The 17,898-nt window shown below is 55.0% G+C and overlaps 1 protein-coding gene across 1 annotated transcript; it reads right to left on the bottom strand.

The window, feature by feature from the left end:
• Positions 1 to 3,365: 3,365 nt before the first annotated feature.
• Positions 3,366 to 11,176, bottom strand: TAMALIN (trafficking regulator and scaffold protein tamalin). Its single transcript, XM_019724528.2, has 8 exons — positions 10,776 to 11,176; positions 8,688 to 8,737; positions 7,031 to 7,085; positions 6,819 to 6,921; positions 5,559 to 5,652; positions 5,388 to 5,454; positions 5,110 to 5,176; positions 3,366 to 4,617 (listed from the first exon to the last, which is right to left on the bottom strand). Exons 1-8 carry the CDS (start codon positions 11,016 to 11,018, stop codon positions 4,127 to 4,129), a joined length of 1,170 nt encoding a protein of 389 aa, XP_019580087.2. The 5' UTR covers positions 11,019 to 11,176; the 3' UTR covers positions 3,366 to 4,126.
• Between the last annotated feature and the right edge of the window lie 6,722 nt (positions 11,177 to 17,898).

Consider the following 17,898-nt stretch of genomic DNA (forward strand, 5'->3'; position numbering starts at 1 on the left):
TAGCTGCAATCCGCCATGCTAACTGCAATCCGCTCTTGCTAGCTCAGCCACCATCTTCTTGTCAGCCCCCAATTGCTGCTAGCATAGCCACGGCAGCTATATTAGTGGCCAGTGGTTCACTGGTTACAGCTGACTAGCCAACTAGCCACAGCTGATGGCCATCCAATCACAGTTGATGGCCATTTACTACCTGAGCCAGTACTTTTCCATGGGAGGCTGAAGGCCTGGAAACTGCACTCCTGGCCCTGTCCCCACTGCTACCTTAACCTCTCTATTCTCAGTTTCTTCATCTGTAAAATGGGGACAGTTATACCTGGCACTCAGATATGCTTTGAGGCCTAAGTGAGGAGATGGATGTGACAGTGCTTAGAACAGTGCCATAGCAAGTGCTCTGGGAGATAGTCCTGTCCTTTCCTTCATGTACAGCTGCCACCCTCACTGTCCCCCAATTCTGGCCTACTGAGGGGAGACTGTCCTTGTCTCTGTACACTGGCTGCTTCTGTTCCTCCCACTGCTCCTTGGCAGAGAGGGGAACAACCAGGGGACTCAGGGGCATGGCAGCCACCATGCTGAGGAGGTGGGACCAGATGTGGTGCTGTGTGGGGACATCAGACCACAACTCTGTAGGGCTGTGTCCTCCCTCTAGCATGCCCAAGACCTGGAGTAGTGTCCACTCTCCTCCTCCATGGAATTATTGGGGGCCCCTTCTGGCCTAGGGAGGGGAAAAGGCTCTTCCACAGTCCCCTGAGGCTTTGAGAGGACCAGAAGGCTGGTGGGAGGTGAAAGAGGGGAGGCAGGGCAGGGGGAATACCGACCACACAATATTCCAACTCCCGCTCCTTTTCCACCCACCCCCACCCCTCCGCCAAACACGATCCCTGGGTTAATTTTTAGCATCGCAGCTCGCACATTAGTCACTCCCTGTCACCCACCTACACGGCAGGAGGCTGCTGTGCTAGTACTGTCATCCCATCAGCTGATTGGTGGACACCCCCTCACCCTCCTCTGGGTGCACACGGAGATCCAGGAGCCCCACCTGGGTGGGGAGTGCTGACATCACTCCCCAAACAAGCTGCATGGGGAAAAGGGGAAAGAACAGGCTGGTAGGAGAGGGGCTGGGCTTCTATTCTGGGATGAGAAAGCCAGGAAGGCCTTCGCAGTCCCCACCCCAAGTAAGGTACTAGGCTATGCCCAGGCAGCTGGTCTCCTGGCAGCCCGGGGCTTTAGAAACAAAGGTGGGAGCAGCCCCGCCCCTAGACCTGAGCCCCTGGGAGCTTCTGTTTGTCATCGTGGCAGAGCAGCTGTTCAAACAGGGAGCTTGGGGAAGCTCCATTTTCTTAATCAAATGTCCTCCCTCCCTTGAACCAAGGAGGGCAGGGCAGCCAGGTGCAGGTGCCCTGGCTGGAGCTGAAACCCAGCCCTGAAGGGATTGCATGAGAGGGCCCACAGATGCCAGCTACAGATGGAGGAAGGGAGGGGCCTCCTCACCCTTCCCCAGGGCGTAGAGGTGGGGAGGTGGTGGTCACCCCTATGCAGCTGGCCCCAAAGAGGCATTCCCGTTTATTGTGTGCCAGGCTGTGTTAGGCCTTGGAAGTACAATGTAAGCAAGGCAGATTTCCTGCCTTAGGAAGGCAAAACACAGATGCAAAAGAAGCCAGTAGAATTACCAGTTGGGAACTGAGAAAAAAAGAAAAATAGAGGGCTCAAAATAAATAATAATGGGGACAGGGGACTACTGCTGATCAGATCAGGGAAACCTCTCTGAGGAGATGTTTGAGACCTGAAGATGGAGGAATCAGCCTTGGAAAGAAGAGTATTGTAGGCAGAGAGAGCAGCATGGCAAAGACCAGAGGCAGGAAAGAGCTTGACATATTTGAGAAATAGTACTAGAAAGAATAGTGTGGCTTAAATGTGGTAAGTGACATGGAAGGAGAAACAATTCGAGCTTAAAGACAGAGGCAGGGGCCAGATCCCGGAGGGCCTCAGGCAGCACATCCCAACACAGTTGCATTGGTTGTGTACTGAACAAAGTCTCCAGCTGCCAAATTGCTGGGCCTGTGTGGCTGCTGTCAACCCACAGGAAAGGATGCCTTTTGTAATTTGTCTGCCCAGAGGGACATGTTATGGATAGGTCATGGTAGACTTTGGATTTTCTTCTTTTATTCCAGGGAAAACCATAATGGGTTTTAAGCAAAGGAGGGTTGTGATGATTTCCTTTTTGGAAAGCTCATCCTGCTTGCTGTGTGAAGGGATGGTCCAGGGGCGAGAGGAAGCAGGAAGCCCATTCAGCAGGCAAGTGCAGTGGTGCAAGAGGGAGAGGGTAGGAGGTGTCCTGGCTGAGGCAGGGTGCCACTTAGACCTCTTAAAGCCACGCTTGTATGTTGTTTACTGCAGAGGAGGAGCACTGGTGCATGAATGTAAGTCTCAGGCCCAGCTCTGACACTTTCTGTGTGACCCTAGACAGGTTGCTTGGAGATGCTTTGAGCACATTATTTATTGAGGTTCTGCTATGTGCTAGTATTTGGGCAAGAAATAAAGCAGTGAAGAAGACAGAAAAGGTCCTTGAGCACTGCTACAAGGAGGGTACAACCTAATGGGGAGGGGGCCATGCAAAAAAACAAATTCCCTTGAAAGTTCAGACAATTTCAGATGGTGACAAGTAGTATGACGGAAATAAAACAGAACTCCATCACTGTGGTGGCTGTGATTATTTCAGATGGGGATGCAAGAACTTTGGGGAGCAGAGTTGAGGACTGAAGGAGCCAGCTATTGAAAGAGCAAGTGCAGAGACCCCGAGGGGAGGGAGTCTGAAGTGTACTGGGTATAACAAGGCGGCCAGAGCAGGGAGCAAGAGGGGAGACAAAGGAATGAGGCAGGCAGGGGTCAGATATCACAGCATAGGAGATAGAATCTTATTCTCGGAGTACTGGAAAACCATTGAGGAGTTCTAGAACAACAGAGCGATCAGTGATTTGAGACTGTCACAGGTTGGCTGGATGATGGCTAAGGTCTCTACAGGAGACCCCAGCCCCTGGGAAGAGAGGGTGCCAAGTAGTTATTTGCACAGGGACAATTAAGGACTATAGATGAGACTTGGGCAACATCTGTTGTGGGTGTTTGGGGAGGGAGGCTCAAGTTCTGAAGAGGGTGTGGGGCCTGTAGTTCAGGCTTATACATGTACATTAAAATTCCCCAGACTTTCCCTGGCTGCAGGCTCCAAGTCAATAAGATGTAAAATATAGTGTGTGTGTGGGTACACCTGTGTGTGTGTTGGGGGGCAGGGTGCACAATGGAATCAGGTTTGCCTGAGCCCAATCCTCCCCCTCAGGCACTCACCACACTGACACAGATGCCAAAAAAAAAAAAAAAAAAAAATGTCAATTTTATACAGTTTGTCGTTCAGAAGCAACAATGCACAAAACGGTAGAACAGCCTGTGCTGCCCCAACCCCACCTGGACATGCCCGTTCCCGTCCCCCTAGGGGCAGTGAACCCAGGACCCCCTCCTGGCAGGACCCAACTTAGTTACAGCCTGCCCACCCCCTGCCCCACAGGGGAGGGCAAGCCATTAGGGGTCAAGGCCAGGAACAAAGGGACCAGCACCTTAGGCCCCCCGCAGGGGCCCACTGGTTAACTGGAAGTGTGTGTGTGTGTGTGTGTGTGTGTGTGTGTGTGTGTGTGGTGGGGAACAACCAACCATAGGCCATTTATCCCCAAGGCCAAGGGTGGGGAGCAAGTAAAGCTGAGGAGAGGGCTTCCGGAAAAAGGGTCCCCCCCAGGAGGAATTTTCCTAGACACCCCACAAGGCACTACTGACCAGATGTAGGATGGCACACCCCGCCTTTGGCCCCCAAACGTCTCCCATCCCCAAGATCGCCTGATTCTCCCCTGCTCCAGCCCCCACTGTGGTTTAGGGGAAGAGGAGGAAAGGGGTCTGAGGCCTGGGTTCAACACTGGGTAGAGGCAAGCCTGGAACCCAGCAGGCCAGCCAGGCTGGCAAGGACCCTCTCCCGCTGCTCTGGGCTCCTGGGGTCCCCACGGCCAGGCGCCTGCCCCCTCCCCCGACCCCCTTTTTGCACTAGTTAGAACGAATAAATAAATAAATACCTCCCCAACTCCGCCCTCCCCTACAGCTGGCTCTCCTCCTCCTCCAGGGAGCGGTTGAGTCCGGGGATGAACTTGAGCAGCCGCCGGCGGAAGCTGCGGTACTTGGTTTTGCGTAGACCGGGTCCACACAGGGCCTGCTCACGGGCCTCAGTCCAGAGGGTGCCCGGTGCACCCCCTCCGCCGCCGCCCCCGGGGCCCGCGCACCGCACGCTGGCGCTGCGGCTCAGCCCTGCCCGCGGCCCCGAGGTTAGGGCCTCAGCTGGGCCCAGGCCAGATGCACGGGCGGGGGGCGGGGGCGGGGGCATGGGCGGCTCAGCGCCCTCAAAGAAGCATGTGTGGTAGACAGCCTCGTCCGGGTCTCCTACAGCCTGCCGTGCTACCCCGCGGGGGACCCCGGGGGCAGCCAGCAGGGGCCCAAAGGGCAGCGAGCCCGGGAGCAGGCCAGCCCCGTACAGGCAGGAGCGCACTGACTCCAACGTGTCATAGATGCTGGGGTCCTTCACCACGAGGCCTGCCAAGGCAGAAGATACAAGGGCGGGCGTCAGAGGGCGTGGCTAGAACAGAGGGCGTGGCTAGAACAGAGGGCGTGGCTAGAACGCAATAACTTTCTACTGACCCTCTGTGTGGCCCTGGGCAAGTCACAACCCGGAGCCCCACTTTCCTCCTCTGTAAAACGATTAAACGCTCAAATCCTTATGAGGAGCACTTATCATACAAGAGCCATGAAAGGGACTTGAAACCAGCTCTTTGAGCCGTGGTGCTCCCATCTGTAAAATGGAGATGATACCGTCTAATACTTACCTTTAGAGGGCTCTTGTGAGACTGAACTAAAAATGTGTATGTGCCTCAGCCCAGGGCGGTAGTGTACTCAAAGCAGTGGCTCAGCAAACTTTTCTTTAATTTGGAGGGGGAAATAACTTATTAGTTCTGAGGGGAAGCATGGCCAAGGGCATGAGGGTGTCAGTAGAGGCACAAGTTGTCCTTAACAGCCCAGTGTACTCACCATGCACCAGCCGCTGCTCCTGCACCATGAGAGACCTGTATTCTCCCCACTTCTCATACAGGGTTTGCTGCAAGAGACACCACCCACCTCACTGTCAGGAGCCAGCAAGAAACCAGCAGGAGGGAGGTACCGACTGAAGGATCAGGGAGTACACAGAGGAAACCTTAAGGTTCAAAGGAGGTTCAGACAGATAACTAACCCTCTGAAAAAGAGTGGGGCCTGCAGGGACAGGGGCTTGGGAAGAGGGCAGAGGCTGGACTCTACGTGGGCTGCTTTACCTTCAGGTACTGCAGACGAGCCTCCAGTTCTGCCTTCCGAATCGACGTCCCATACAGAGTTTCCAGCCTGTGGAAGTTGGGGAATCAGAGGCTGAGTGAGTCCCCATGCTGTGGAAACACCAATATAGGCTGAGCACAGGAGTCCTCAGGGACCGTGGTACCTGGACACACCTGAGAACATTGCCAGATGCCTTAATGATGTCAACAATCTCTCGATGCCGGATGCCTTCCACGTTTAGGCCATTGACGCTGGCGATAGTGTCCCCTGCCAGGCAGAGAGGAGGTCAGCATCTGTTCCACAGGGCATAACAGAAGAATTCCAGCCCCCTATCTTAGCCAGAAAGGGTAGGGGGGATACCCCCACAGAATACTCCTGAACTCCCTCCCCCCACCCCGCCCTACTCCTCATGGTTCTGGGGAGATCTTGTCCAGGCCCAGCACCCCAGCCTAGGGATCACTTCACCCTCAGCAAGTTCTGTCCCCAAAGGCTGAGACCTCCCACCAACCCTGGGCGGCCCCCAGAGTTGGTTATTTTGGTCCAGCCCACAGGCTATCACGAGACCCAGCCAAGACAGGATGGGGGCAGAGTAGCACCAAGCTAAGAACTAATGCTGGCCCCAAGCACGAGAGGCCTCAGCTTCTGATATCCTGTGTCACTGCAAAGCCTCCTGACATCAGGCAGGACAAGCCACCATCTCTGAGGGATCATTCCCCATCTGTAAAAAGGGGGCGTGGATCCCTGCTGAGGCTACCTTGGGGATCAGGATGCAGAATGGATATGAAACTACTTTGCAAAGTTGCAACAATATACCACTTGGCTACCGGGGACTACTGGTAAGTGGGCAAGGAGGTGCGGGCTTAGGGAAGCAAATAGAGATAGAATTGGGGAGGGGGGTCAATTCATGCAGTCTCAGGCTGCCCCTTCCTGGGACTTGGGACTCTAGATTTGGCCGATCCCAAGGGTATCCTACTGAAGGCATCATTTCCTCGTTAGAGGAAGCAATACAGGTACCCCAGAGTTGGGCTAGGTAAGATGCAGGATAGGCCCTGATCCCAGTGTCAGGCAGGTCTAATGGAATGTTGCTCCTTCCCCAACTCTTGCCCATGTGATTGCCAGATTGCCAGGAGGAGGTAGAACAGCTGCAGCAACATCTGGCATTTACCAGGCCCTGTGTCCAGGGAACCCCTTACCACACTGTGACGTGAGGACATGTTATCACTCCCCCATTTACAGATGAGACTGCTCAAGCCCAAACAGTACATGGCAAATTTACCTGGATCCAAAGCCTGGAGTCTATCGATTTTTCCTGGCCTTCCCAAAATAGGACAAAGAAGGGGAACTGATTTGAGAAGCGATTTCTCGCCTCCCACTCTGCCTGTGAGTAGGTCATACCCCTTCCCAGAGTCCTGTGTCCTGGGCACAGGCCCCACCTGGTGTGAGCCCAGCCCGCTGGGCAGGGCTGGACTCATGAACCCGGCAGACAAAAGTCACCATCTCCACACGCTGCTCCTCCCGGTGGTGAAGGCCATAAGTCTGTAACAAAAAAGGGGACCCTCAGACCTTGGGGTGGGGGAGTGGGGTACATCCATCCCTCAGACTGGCCTCCCAACCCCTCATTTATTCTGCACCCAGCTTTTCCCACCTGGATCTCAAAGCCGAAGGTCTGGTTTTCCTCTTTCTCCAAAGTCAGCACTTTCCTGTAGGAGACACAGGGGCCATCTCATTAAGACTGTCAGAATTTAAAGGAGCTTGGCAGTTCCATAGCGTGGCCCTCCACTGATGCTGGAGTCTGTTCTAGAACATCCAGGCAGGGCTCACTGTCTCCAGTGACAACTCACTTTCCTCACAGGTTGCTGGAATGTCCCTCCCCATATACCCAGCTACAGTCAGCTTCATCCAGTCGCACAGAATCAATCCAGCCTCTGGTATGGGGAGGCAATGGGACTGTCGGGCCCCAGCGTGGGTAGGCTAGCTGAATTTTTCAGCCAGTCCCTGCTTTCTAGTGAGCCCTAAAATACCACTTACTGAGCAGCTGAGGTCCCAAATTCAGGCTCAGCGTGGAGCTTCCTCTGTTCCACAGCCTTGGGGAGAGGGCTGGCCCCACCCCCAGAGGCCAGTCACGAGGCTCAGTCCAGACCACAGCTGCTCCTCCCAGCTGTGGTGGGGCCAGCCCACCAGATGTGAGGCCTGGGGGGAGGGGAACCTCGAGGCCGCCCCTTCCCGCACTGAAGGCCTGCCCACTGGACACAATGGTCTGGAGCCACTCCAAATCCTCGCCTGCTGGGGGAGCCCAGAGTTTCCTCTGCCCACCCCACCTCCTTCCTTCCCTCCCAGCCAGAAGCAGAGTTAAAGCAGCTGCCAAAGGCCCCTTCAAGTCTCAAAGCCTCAGAAAGGCCTTGGAGACCCAGGTCCCCAGCTCTCAGTCTGACCCAGATAACCTCCCAATGCTGAGCAGTAACTCCCAGCCTCTACCTGAGCTCTTCCCCACTTTGACTGTAGGCCTTTCCCCCTCTGTGTGTGTTGGGGCGGGGAGCAGGATGACTGAACATTCTGTGTTTACCCCCATGCTCTGGTTTTCTGGAAGACTTGGCAAACTTGTCTGCAAAGGGTCAGATAGTAAATATTTTAGGCTTTCTGTTTGGGGCCCATTCAGCCTCCGTCATATTGTTCTCTGTTGTTATTTTAACAACCTTTTAGAAACACAAAAACAACTCTTAGCTCAAGCGCCAAACAGGCCAATCTGGCCCACAAGCCATAGTCTGTTGATCCATTTTAGAAGCCAGGCCCAAATCAGGATGGGACATGGCAGAGTGGGGCCTGGGGGCAGCACTTCTGTCTGCTCTCACCTGAGATCCTTCCTAAGAGGGCAGCCACAGAATGGGGAGCAGCACAGCACTGAGACTCTGGAGGCAGGGGCAGCCAGACTCAAGCAGCTGGACGTGGCTGGGCTACGGTCTGGGCCCTCGGGGTTTGCTGGGGCTGGGAGGGCTCAGAGCCCTGAAAACTTCTCTTATTTCCTCTACCTCCCATATCCAGATCTGCCCAGGAAGGGGGAACTGGCAAGCACTGGACTGAGGAGCCCCTGATGACCCAAAAGTCCCTACCTCCTTTCTCTGCCACCCCCTTCACACAGCCCACCACCCCACATGCCCCTCACTCCTAGTGAGGGAGCTGTGCTAAGAGAGTGGGAGAATGACTCCCCCTGGTTGGGCTGAGATGCTGTGTGGCGCTGCCCCCCAACCCTCCCTGGGGACCTCACCCTTTGGACCAGGGCAGGGGCTGGGGTGATGGTGACTCACCGCTGCTGTTCAGGACTCTGGCTGAGATTCTTCCAGCGGAATCCAGAGCCCTGGGCAGGACGATGGAGTTAGGAAGGAACAGGAGAGAAAGGTGTCGTCCTTGAGAAGATGCTGAGAGCCTTACTCTGGGAGGTCCCTCACCTGGGCTCCAGCCCTGGACCCAGCACCTCACTCCCTGTTGCCTGTCTGTCTGGTCCCAGTTGCATACCTGCTTTGGTGCTGGTATAACTACTTCAGTATCACTCCATAGCTTTCTCCCTAGGCTTTCTCCCTATAATTGGGACTTCAGGAACACAACAGTCCTCCTGGGTTCAGATGCATGAACCTCTAAACCCAGTCTGGGAGCCAGTGTGTGTGTGGGTGTTCATTAATCTAGATAGAATAGTTTCCACCCCCAGGGTGCCTGTCAGCAAGGGCTTGCTTAGGCCTCGCAGGCCCCTCAGGCTAAGGCAGGGGCTCCTCTTAGATGTTCCCAAAGAGGGGCAGGGGCACTCCAGAGACCCCCTACTAGTCAGATCTCTCCTAATGTCTCAGCCACAGACAATGGTTTAGGGAAGCTGGGGTCAGAGGTCCAGGTCTGAAGGGCCAGCAATCCCAGCCTGAATGTGGAAAGGCTGGGGACAGAGAGGCCAAGCCTCCTCCCCGAAAGTACAGGCTGTTTCAGGGACTAACTGTGGCTCCCAGCTGCAGGTGGCCAGCTGTGTCCAGCTCCACCTGGGTATCTTGACATTGCCATATATTTGTTGTTTTCTGGGACAAAAAAAATCTTACATCTCAAGTCTCACTATACTTAAGGAGAGAGCTTGAGAGTTTTTTATTTTATTAGGCGGGGGGGAATGACAGCTGAGGGTTCCTGCTTCTTTAAGGTCCTTGAGAAACTAAAGCAGTTTCCCTTCCTAAATTATTGGTCCTTGGAAGAAGCCCTGTCCCAAACCAGCCCTTGTCCCATGTGCCCCAGAGAGCCCAGGGCCTTCCTGGTGGGTGCCCTTGTTAACCCTCCCCCCAGGATGCCCCAAGGCTAGGAAGAGAAGGGGGCCCTCTTTCTCCAGAACCAAAGATTGGCCTCAGGGGTGGGGATAGTTCCCAAATGGGCCTGGGAGGAAGGACTGGGCAGCATAGAGAGACCCCTTTGTCTTTCCATCCTATTTTCATAAAATGCAAATTCTCAACAAGCTGTTCATTGTGTGGGGGGGAGTCAAGGGCCAGGGGAGGAGGAGGGGGGCTGGGTGAGGAAAGGCCACCAGCCCCCTCTCCTTAACCTGGGTCTTGTGTCCCTCCACCTGAGAGCTCGAGCTCCCCTCGGGCCAGAGGAAGAGCCCGCGGAGGAAGGGGAGACTCAGAGAGCGGGCGCGGCCCGCATCCTTCCTGCCCCACGGGCGCCCGACGACCCCTCCCACAGTGTCCGGTCGCGGCCGAAGTCCAGGGAGCGGTGGCCTAGCACCCCGCACCTCAGACTCTGGGGCAGTCCGCAGGCCCCAAACCCAGGTATCTATCCAGGCGTCCCCTCGGAGGGGCTAGTACTCTCTCCCACGCGGCGCATCCACCGCCTTCCCTCTCCACCCGGAGCACTCGGACCCTCCACTGGTCTGGGCGAGCGGTGGAACCCCAGCGCTCAGCCTCCCCGCTCCAACTAGAGGAGCATGAGCGAGGGGTCTTGGGGGCCTCGACACACCTGGGCACCGGGAGGCGGGGCGCGGAGGCTGCCAGCCAGATGGGCGAGGAGAAGAGAGTGCGGGGGGGATCAAGGAGAGGAGCGAGACAGGGCGGCGGCGTGTGGGGAGCGGACTGAAGAGCCCTAAGACTGGGGCGGCGTGGAGGCGGGGGCCGCAGGGGCCAGAGGCTGGCGCCTTCCGAGGAGAGGACCGAGGGGATTCAGCAGGTTCTGAAGGTGGCCATGGGGGGTCAGTGGGCTGGGGAAGAACGTGGGGGGCTCGGTGGACCCCGAGTAGAATGTTGTGGGGGTCAGCGGGGAATGTTGGGGGTTAGCAAGCACAGGTGGGGGATGTTGCAGGGTTGAGCGGGTCCAGAGGAAGGGACACCGGGGTACCGAGTGTTGGGGCCGCGGTTATTGGAGAGTGGGAGACGCACCTTTCGGCGGGGCAGGGTGCCCCCGGACACGGCGAGCGCACGGTAGAGCTCGGCCGGGTGATAGTCTTCCAGCGCCGCGTACAGCTCGTCCCCGGGGGGCCCAGAGCTGGCAGCTGCGGCAGGGGGGCCCGAGGCTGGGGTCCGGACGGGAGCGACTTCCGAGTCGGGAGCCCTGGCGGCGGGGTCCGGAGCGGCCGCCGCCTCCTCCTTCTGCTGCAGCTTCCTGAGTCGGCGGAGGGTCATGGCTCCGGCGCCCCTCAGAGGCGGCGCTCGCTCCGCGCAACAGGGAGGGCGGCAGCTCCAGGATGCCCACTGGGCGGGTGGCGGGTCGCTTCCCTTTATAGGACGGACGAGCTGGGCGGACCCGGGGGGTGGGGGCGGCGGGAGGAGAACAGCCTCCCGTTGGCCTCGCCCCCAGAGCGGCAGGCCCCGCCTCGGGGGGGGTCCGCTGCCTGGAGCCCCGCCCACGGCGTCCGACATCCCGCTAGGCTAGGCAAAGTCTCCAGGCCTGAGCGTTCAAAGGGGTGAAAATCTAGCCGCGGGGGAGGGAGGTGGAAAACAGGGCATCCCTAGGCGGAGCCAGGGTCTCCGTAATACCTAGGTAAGGCGAGTGCAGGGGGAGAGGGTGGGGGGCTCGTGTCTGTGAAGGGGATTGTGGGTGAAATTTGAAAATTTGGGAATGAATAGCTTTGGAGACTCTTGGAGCATCTGGTGGTGGAGGAGACAGTAAGGAGTCATTGTGAGCAGCTTTGGAGACCCAGGGGGAAGATTCTAGGAGATCCTGGACACTGCAGGAGACTTTAGTCAAGAGGAGAGAGATAACAGGGCTGTGCAGAGGAAGGAGTATGGTGGGGTGGGGGGAGGTCCCTGGAGGGAAGAGATGCCCCAGAACAGACTGCAGAAGCCTCCAGGGAGTGAGAGGGCTCAGGATTTCCCCTTTACACAGCTGCCCCTGCAGAGGTGAAAGAGGCTGCCTCCTCTTCTCAAGTCAAGGGGTAAGGGAAGCAGTGGAAACCCAGAAGGCAGGAGTGGTCCCTCCTGGATAAACCTCTCCTCAGCTCCTGATGTTGGAGCTCAGATAACCCTTTCCCAGCAGACAGATCCTGACTATGGGGTTGACTCACGGGGAAGAGGATGTGCCTGAGCTGAGCCGGTGCTCAGGGTTAGGGTGTGTGCTCAGCCATTCTCCAACCCTATCTTAGGGACCATCCCCAAGGCTGTGTTCCTGTGGTGGCCAGGTCATGGGGGAGATGGGAATGGCCTAGCTGAAGCCTCTGTCGTCAGTGGTGCCCGAATAAGAAGTGAGAAGAAGAAGTGGAAGTGTCTGAAGAGCAGCTGGCCACCACAGGGCATCAGCATCACAAGCTGGGGGCTCCAGGTCATGACATCATCCACGAAACAGAGGCCTGGGATACACTGTCCCCTCCTCCCATCTTCCCAAATCAGTGTTATAGCTTTATCCCTAACATTCATTGAACACTTACCGTGTGCCATGCATACTGTTCTGTGTGCGCTTTTACATTTGGTCCTCATAACAACCCTATGAAATAGGTATCATTATCATCCCTTACAGATGAGGAAACTGAGGCCCAGAAAGGTTAAGTAACTTTAACTTACTGTGCGCTACTCAGTGGCAGCGCTGAGATTCCAGGCAGCCTGGTTCCACACGTGCAATCAAACACCATGTGAAGCTCTCTTCTTCAGTTCTTCACTCACCCTACTTTTAAGCTCTGCTCTGTGCCAGGTCCCTAGGCACTGGGGTTAGAGGTTTTTTGTCTGGTAGGGAGTGGTACATGTACACGTGCAAGGTTAGGCCGCTGGCATGAGGAGCACAGAAGGACAAATAACCCTATCCACTTGGGCAGTCAAGAAACGCTTTCTGTTTCCTGTCTGTCTCATTCAGCTCTCATTCAGCGGCCTGTCTCAACCTCCTGGCTTCCTTGTCTCCTTGACTTTCTGTGTCTGTCTCTTCCCCACCCCCAGGCCCTTGGGGCTCCAGTCCCCCAGGAGGTGTGGGTGGGAGGGGGTGCTTCTCCACCCCTCAGTGATTACACAAGTCCAGATGGCAGGATGCTTGTTGGGTGGGGAGCAGGGGGTGGGTTGGGGACTGCTGGGAGCAAAGAGCTAACTCCCTTCCCTCCGTGCCTTCCTCTCCCTCCTCCCATTTCTCCCCTTGGCACCACCAAGTGGCCATCAGCTGAGGGGCCGAGGGGGTGTCGGTGGGGAAACATGGGACTCTATTGTGAAGCATTTGCACAGATGGACCCCTGGACCGTCTGCTGCCTGTTCCTGACAGACGGCATCTGTGCTGGGGGTGGGGTGGGGGTGGGGAAGCAGCAAAGGCAGGAAAGGCAATGGTTTCTATTCTCTTCACTCCCATGCTTATCCCTAAAGGGCCCTGCAAGAGGGCATACTGTACAACCTCTTTGGGGAAGGACTATCACCGTACCTACCTGACACCTCCTTGCCTGAAACCTGGAGAAGTGGATGCCCTGGGTGTCACAGCACCCAGCCGGCCCGCCCTGTTGAGACATTGTTCCTCCAGGCTGCGGTGGAGGCAGCCTTCCCCTCAATACGCAGGTCATCTGCCTCCGTGCCTGCAAGTGAGAAACCACCAGACAAGTGAAGGTCACACAAGTTTCCTCTTCCTGCTAGGCAGAGAACCCCAGAATAAGAGTGGGCCCAGGAGATGCAACTTCTTTCAGGCTCATTGCATGATTTCTCCAAATCCTGGAATTTCAGAGCTGGAAAGGGCCTTGTGGTCAAGAAGGATAACATGTAGTAGTAGTCCAAGCCCTCCTGTAACAGAGGAGGCAAACTGGGGCCATAGATGTAAAGATGGTGCCAGAACAGGCACTAGAATCCACTAGACCCCAGGTTTCTTGACTCCAGAGATTGTTTAATTCAGCTGCAGGGAACTCCCCTGAGAGCTCAGAGACCCAAGCCTGCTTCCTCCTCCAGGGAGGTGATGGTGAGCCCAGGATGCCACATCATGGGGTGGTGATGCCCTCTGGTGGTCATGAGTTTCTTGGTGGAAAATCCAAATCAGATTGAAGGGCTGCTGCCTGACTCCTCCACCTGGAATCCCAGCCCGTCTACAGATCTCCCACAACTCCTCTCCCACCCCAGAGGGTCTGTGTTCACCCGAGATGCCAAGCTCCACTTGATCACCCAAGTTCTGGAATCTCACACCTGTCACAGTTAGAAAGTTGTGTTTGGATCTCAGTCAGCGCTGCCCTCATGCAGGTGAAATTCATCGGGAGGGCAGACAGCTGGTAAACCGCCTCAGTTCTATAACCTCCATGCGCCAGACAGCACACGAGACCCCTAAAGCTTTGCCTTTTCCAACCCTGCACAACTTCCTCCTAAGCCCGAGTCTCTTGTTTAGCATCTGTTCTCATCGGATCTTCTACAGCTCCTTAAGGCTTGGGAAGGGGCGGGGAGGCAGCACGCTGCACGCTGCCAGCGACCTCAGACCAGGACACCTCTCCCTCCTTCCTCCTCCCTCTGGGAAGCCTCACAAAAGCCGCATTGCTCTGGTTCCTCGGACAGCTGCCCTCAGTCGGTACCTTATTCCTGAGAGCAAGTCCCTGTCTTTCAGAACGAGCTCCCCAGATTTGGCTTCCTTTTGCCCTAGGTGCTCTGGCTCCCAGCGCTCAGGATAGGGCTTGGCCAGTGTTGGGGGCACAGACAGCAGGGGCTCAGATAATGGACAAGGGCAAGGGAAAACCCCTTCTCTTTGGCACAAGTCCTTACCCTCTTATCTAACAGTCAGCAGTCTCCCACGGAGGAAATGGGGAGAGCTGCTCAAGCTCTAGGGCAATTGGGGCACCGGGGGCAAGGGCTGCAGAAGCTCAGGACCCTCTGGAGTCTCGCTCAGTGGCAGAGCTCTAGCACAGTCATTTCATCTCAGAACTGGAAGGGATGAGTAGTCTGCCAAGCAGGCTCCTCTGTGGGCACTGCCACGGCTTCTAAGTGGGGGGTGGGGTGGGAGGGAGACGGCCTGGGGCTCAGCTGGTTCTCCGGTCAGGAATGAGGGGTTGGGCCTCCAGTTGCATGACACGGAGGGAGACATGGACAGCCGGTGGGCAGCTGACGGGCAGGGAGTGGTTGTGTTTCTTAACAGCTCCTATTGCTCAAGTTTCCACGGCATAGTATCTATGGGTGGTATTGGGGCCCATGGGAGCCCGGGAGCAGACGGGGTCCATTACAACCCAAAGACTTGATTCTAAGAGGTGTGGGAGTAGGGACAAAGTAGATATGGCAGTTCATTTATGTTGGATATGGGTGGCCTCTGAGTCTAGTCCCACCCAGAGGCGAGGGACCATCCTGTCTGTTGGGTGGGTGTGGTAAGGTGTTGCTGGCTTGAACATGTTAGACTGGCAGAAGGAACGGTTACCTCTCCAGCTTTCCTTACATCTGCACACCACCTCTAGGACAGAGGGGATGTATTATTTTACCCTGCCTCATGTCAGAACAGGCACAGACAGGACAGAAAAATGGCAGCTCTTAGGGCCCCACACTCCTGATTTCGGCCCTCTGGTGCTCTGGTGGTTCATCCCTGGTTCCCTCTGCCCCAGGACAGCGTTGTGCAGCCGGCTCCCTTATCCTGTGTACTATAGAGGGGTCAGCTCCCCTCTTCCCCTCACCGTTTGCAGTTGCTCATGTCCCAAACCTGTGAGTTCTACCATCTCTCCCTTTCCTCCAGCTGCTCCTGCTACCACCACTGCAATTTCCTCCTAAAGTCAGCACTGTGATTGTCCCCAAACATATAGGATCACATCACTCCCCTGCTTAAAACCCTGCTTTACATGGCCTATTCCCTACATCAGGAATGACGAAGAGGTTTTATGGGTCAACTCCATCTAAGCAGGCTGTTGAGGAAAATTGGGAGACCACGTCCAGACTCAAGAGGAAACATTATGATAGATGAGCACCATCTGGGGGAACTGTCACAGGGGAAGTGATGGCATTGGTGGCCTCCCAGGATGATGCCTCATCTTCTCAGCACATGACAGCTCCAACAGGCTCCCTCTTTGCACCCCTGGCTCCCTTGCTCTAGCCATACTCAACATCTGTGGTTCTCAAATGGTGACACACTCCTTTTTCACTAAAAGCTCTACTCAGTCTACCAAGATAGACCTCACCTTTCTTGACCCCAACCTCCTGTCCTGTGTTCCCAGGGCATGTGTCTGCCCCTATGCTAGCATGTATCTCAGCTCATGGTAGTTACCTACGGTATGTACTAGTCCATTCCACCAGCTAGGAGCTCCTGGAGGGCAGGGACCACCCTTTATTCCCCGAGGCACTTCATCTGGGCTTCCATGTATTGCTGCAATGGGACTTGACAAAACCTGCCTTGTTCTCTCTGTCAAGATCCTTGCTCTCTGCCCTGAAGAGCAGGAACTAGATTGTTCATCTTTGTATTCTGCCTACCGCTTTACACAGAAGTGGCTCAAAAGATGCTTATTATTGAATAATGATCTGTTTAGAGCCGTCTATCCAATTGTTCCTTAAACCTTCCTACCCCATTAGCCCCCACCCTTGGCTTCCAAGGAGCATTCCCAGACAGACCCAAGGCTTCTTGCTATATTCCTTCAACCCCATACTGTATGACCATGGGATGTCCACCAACTTTCACTTGGGGATGGTGCCAGTTATTTGGTCGAACACCAGTCTAGATGTTGCTGTGAAGGTACGTTTTAGATGTGATTCATATTTGTATCAGGCGAATCTGAGTAAAGCAGATGATCCTCCATAATGTGGATGGGCCTCATCCAATCAGCTGAAAGTCTTAAAAGACAGGTCCCTGAGGAAGAAGGAATGCTGCCCCCAGACTTCCTTTGGACAGAAGACTGAAATGTCAGTTCTTCCTTGACTCTAGCTTGTCGGCCTGGTTTCAGACTTGCTAGAACCCGCAATCATGTCAGTTCTTTCAAATCTCTTTATCTCTCCATCTTATTGGTTCTTTCCCTAATACACTATTCCTGGCTTGATCCAAAGCTTTCTCCCCTCCTGCCACCTTCATTCTGCAACCCTCACGTTGCTGAGTGCCTCTTGACTGCTGCTACCCTACTCCTAATTTTGTTTTGGTTGTATTTAGCAAGCATGTTTTCCAGACTGCAAAGATCAGAAGACATGGCCTGGGGGAACAGAAACTTAAGATATGTGAAACAAAAACCAAAGTGACACAGCATTCAGGTGAATTCAGGTCTCCCATCATGGGCCTTACAAAGGTGAAACACTATTAGTGACCTTCCAGGGCACATGAAGAGGGACCAGAATGGTTGGCATTCTAATCAGAATCAACTCCAGAATGAAGTTGAACCTGCAGTCCATACCCTAGTGAACTATATGTCCAAGCCTGGCAAGATGAGTAGTTATTCACAGATGGCTTTTGAACTCGGTTGAAATTAGCTAAAAGCCATCTCACCTTTCCTACCAGCACACAGGTAGATCAAAGTGATGCAGCAGCCATACAACCTGCCACTTCAGCAAACTACCTGGGCTTTTGCTGTTATCTTTGTGCATGAAAGAATTATGGCCAGGATGCAAGGACAATTAGCAGCTAATCTGGGTTACTGAGATATATTCCAAACTTAAAGACAACTTCTAGAGGTTAAGTTACTTGATTTTCTCCAGCCAACAGTCTCAGATGGGAGAACAGTGGAAAAGTCTGGGTAACAATCAGAATTTCAAAATACTGACAGACTGGAGCAATGGGCAGGTTCTATGGTAAAATTTAACAAGGTAAATATATGAGGTCCGGCACTTGAGTTCAACTTCCCTTATACAGGATGGAGGAAGAACAAAGTGGCTGGATGTTACTCAACCCAAGACATGAGATGCAGGCCCTGGGATGTGACCTGCAGGTGTCACGCAGTCTGGGGTTCTTGTTCTGGCCTGTGTTGCCAGTTAATGGAAGGGTGGAATGTGACAGCCCTTGCTGGCTCCAGGCTCGAGCCAGGTTCAGCAGAGAGCAGCCGGCATGGAGGAAGAACATGGACCCATGGAGGCTGGATGTTGTAAAGGCTGAAGGGCTGCCGTCTGTGGTTCGACAGCCTAAACCCAAGGTCTTTTCCAGCCCTCTGAGCTACGTTTGTTTGATTTATTGGCAATTTAC

Source organism: Rhinolophus sinicus, linkage group LG02 (genome assembly GCF_036562045.2).
Source record: "Rhinolophus sinicus isolate RSC01 linkage group LG02, ASM3656204v1, whole genome shotgun sequence".
Classification (NCBI taxonomy): domain Eukaryota; kingdom Metazoa; phylum Chordata; class Mammalia; order Chiroptera; family Rhinolophidae; genus Rhinolophus; species Rhinolophus sinicus.

Excerpts from the sequence above, each read along its gene's own strand:
- TAMALIN (XM_019724528.2), bottom strand. The coding sequence starts at position 11,018 with ATGACCCTCCGCCGACTCAGGAAGCTGCAGCAGAAGGAGGAGGCGGCG. Across the intron at positions 6,922-7,030 it reads CCTTCGGCTTTGAGATCCAG|ACTTATGGCCTTCACCACCG; the intron begins GTGGGAAAAGCT and ends TTTTTGTTACAG. Across the intron at positions 5,455-5,558 it reads GCATCTGGCAATGTTCTCAG|GCTGGAAACTCTGTATGGGA; the intron begins GTGTGTCCAGGT and ends CAACTTCCACAG.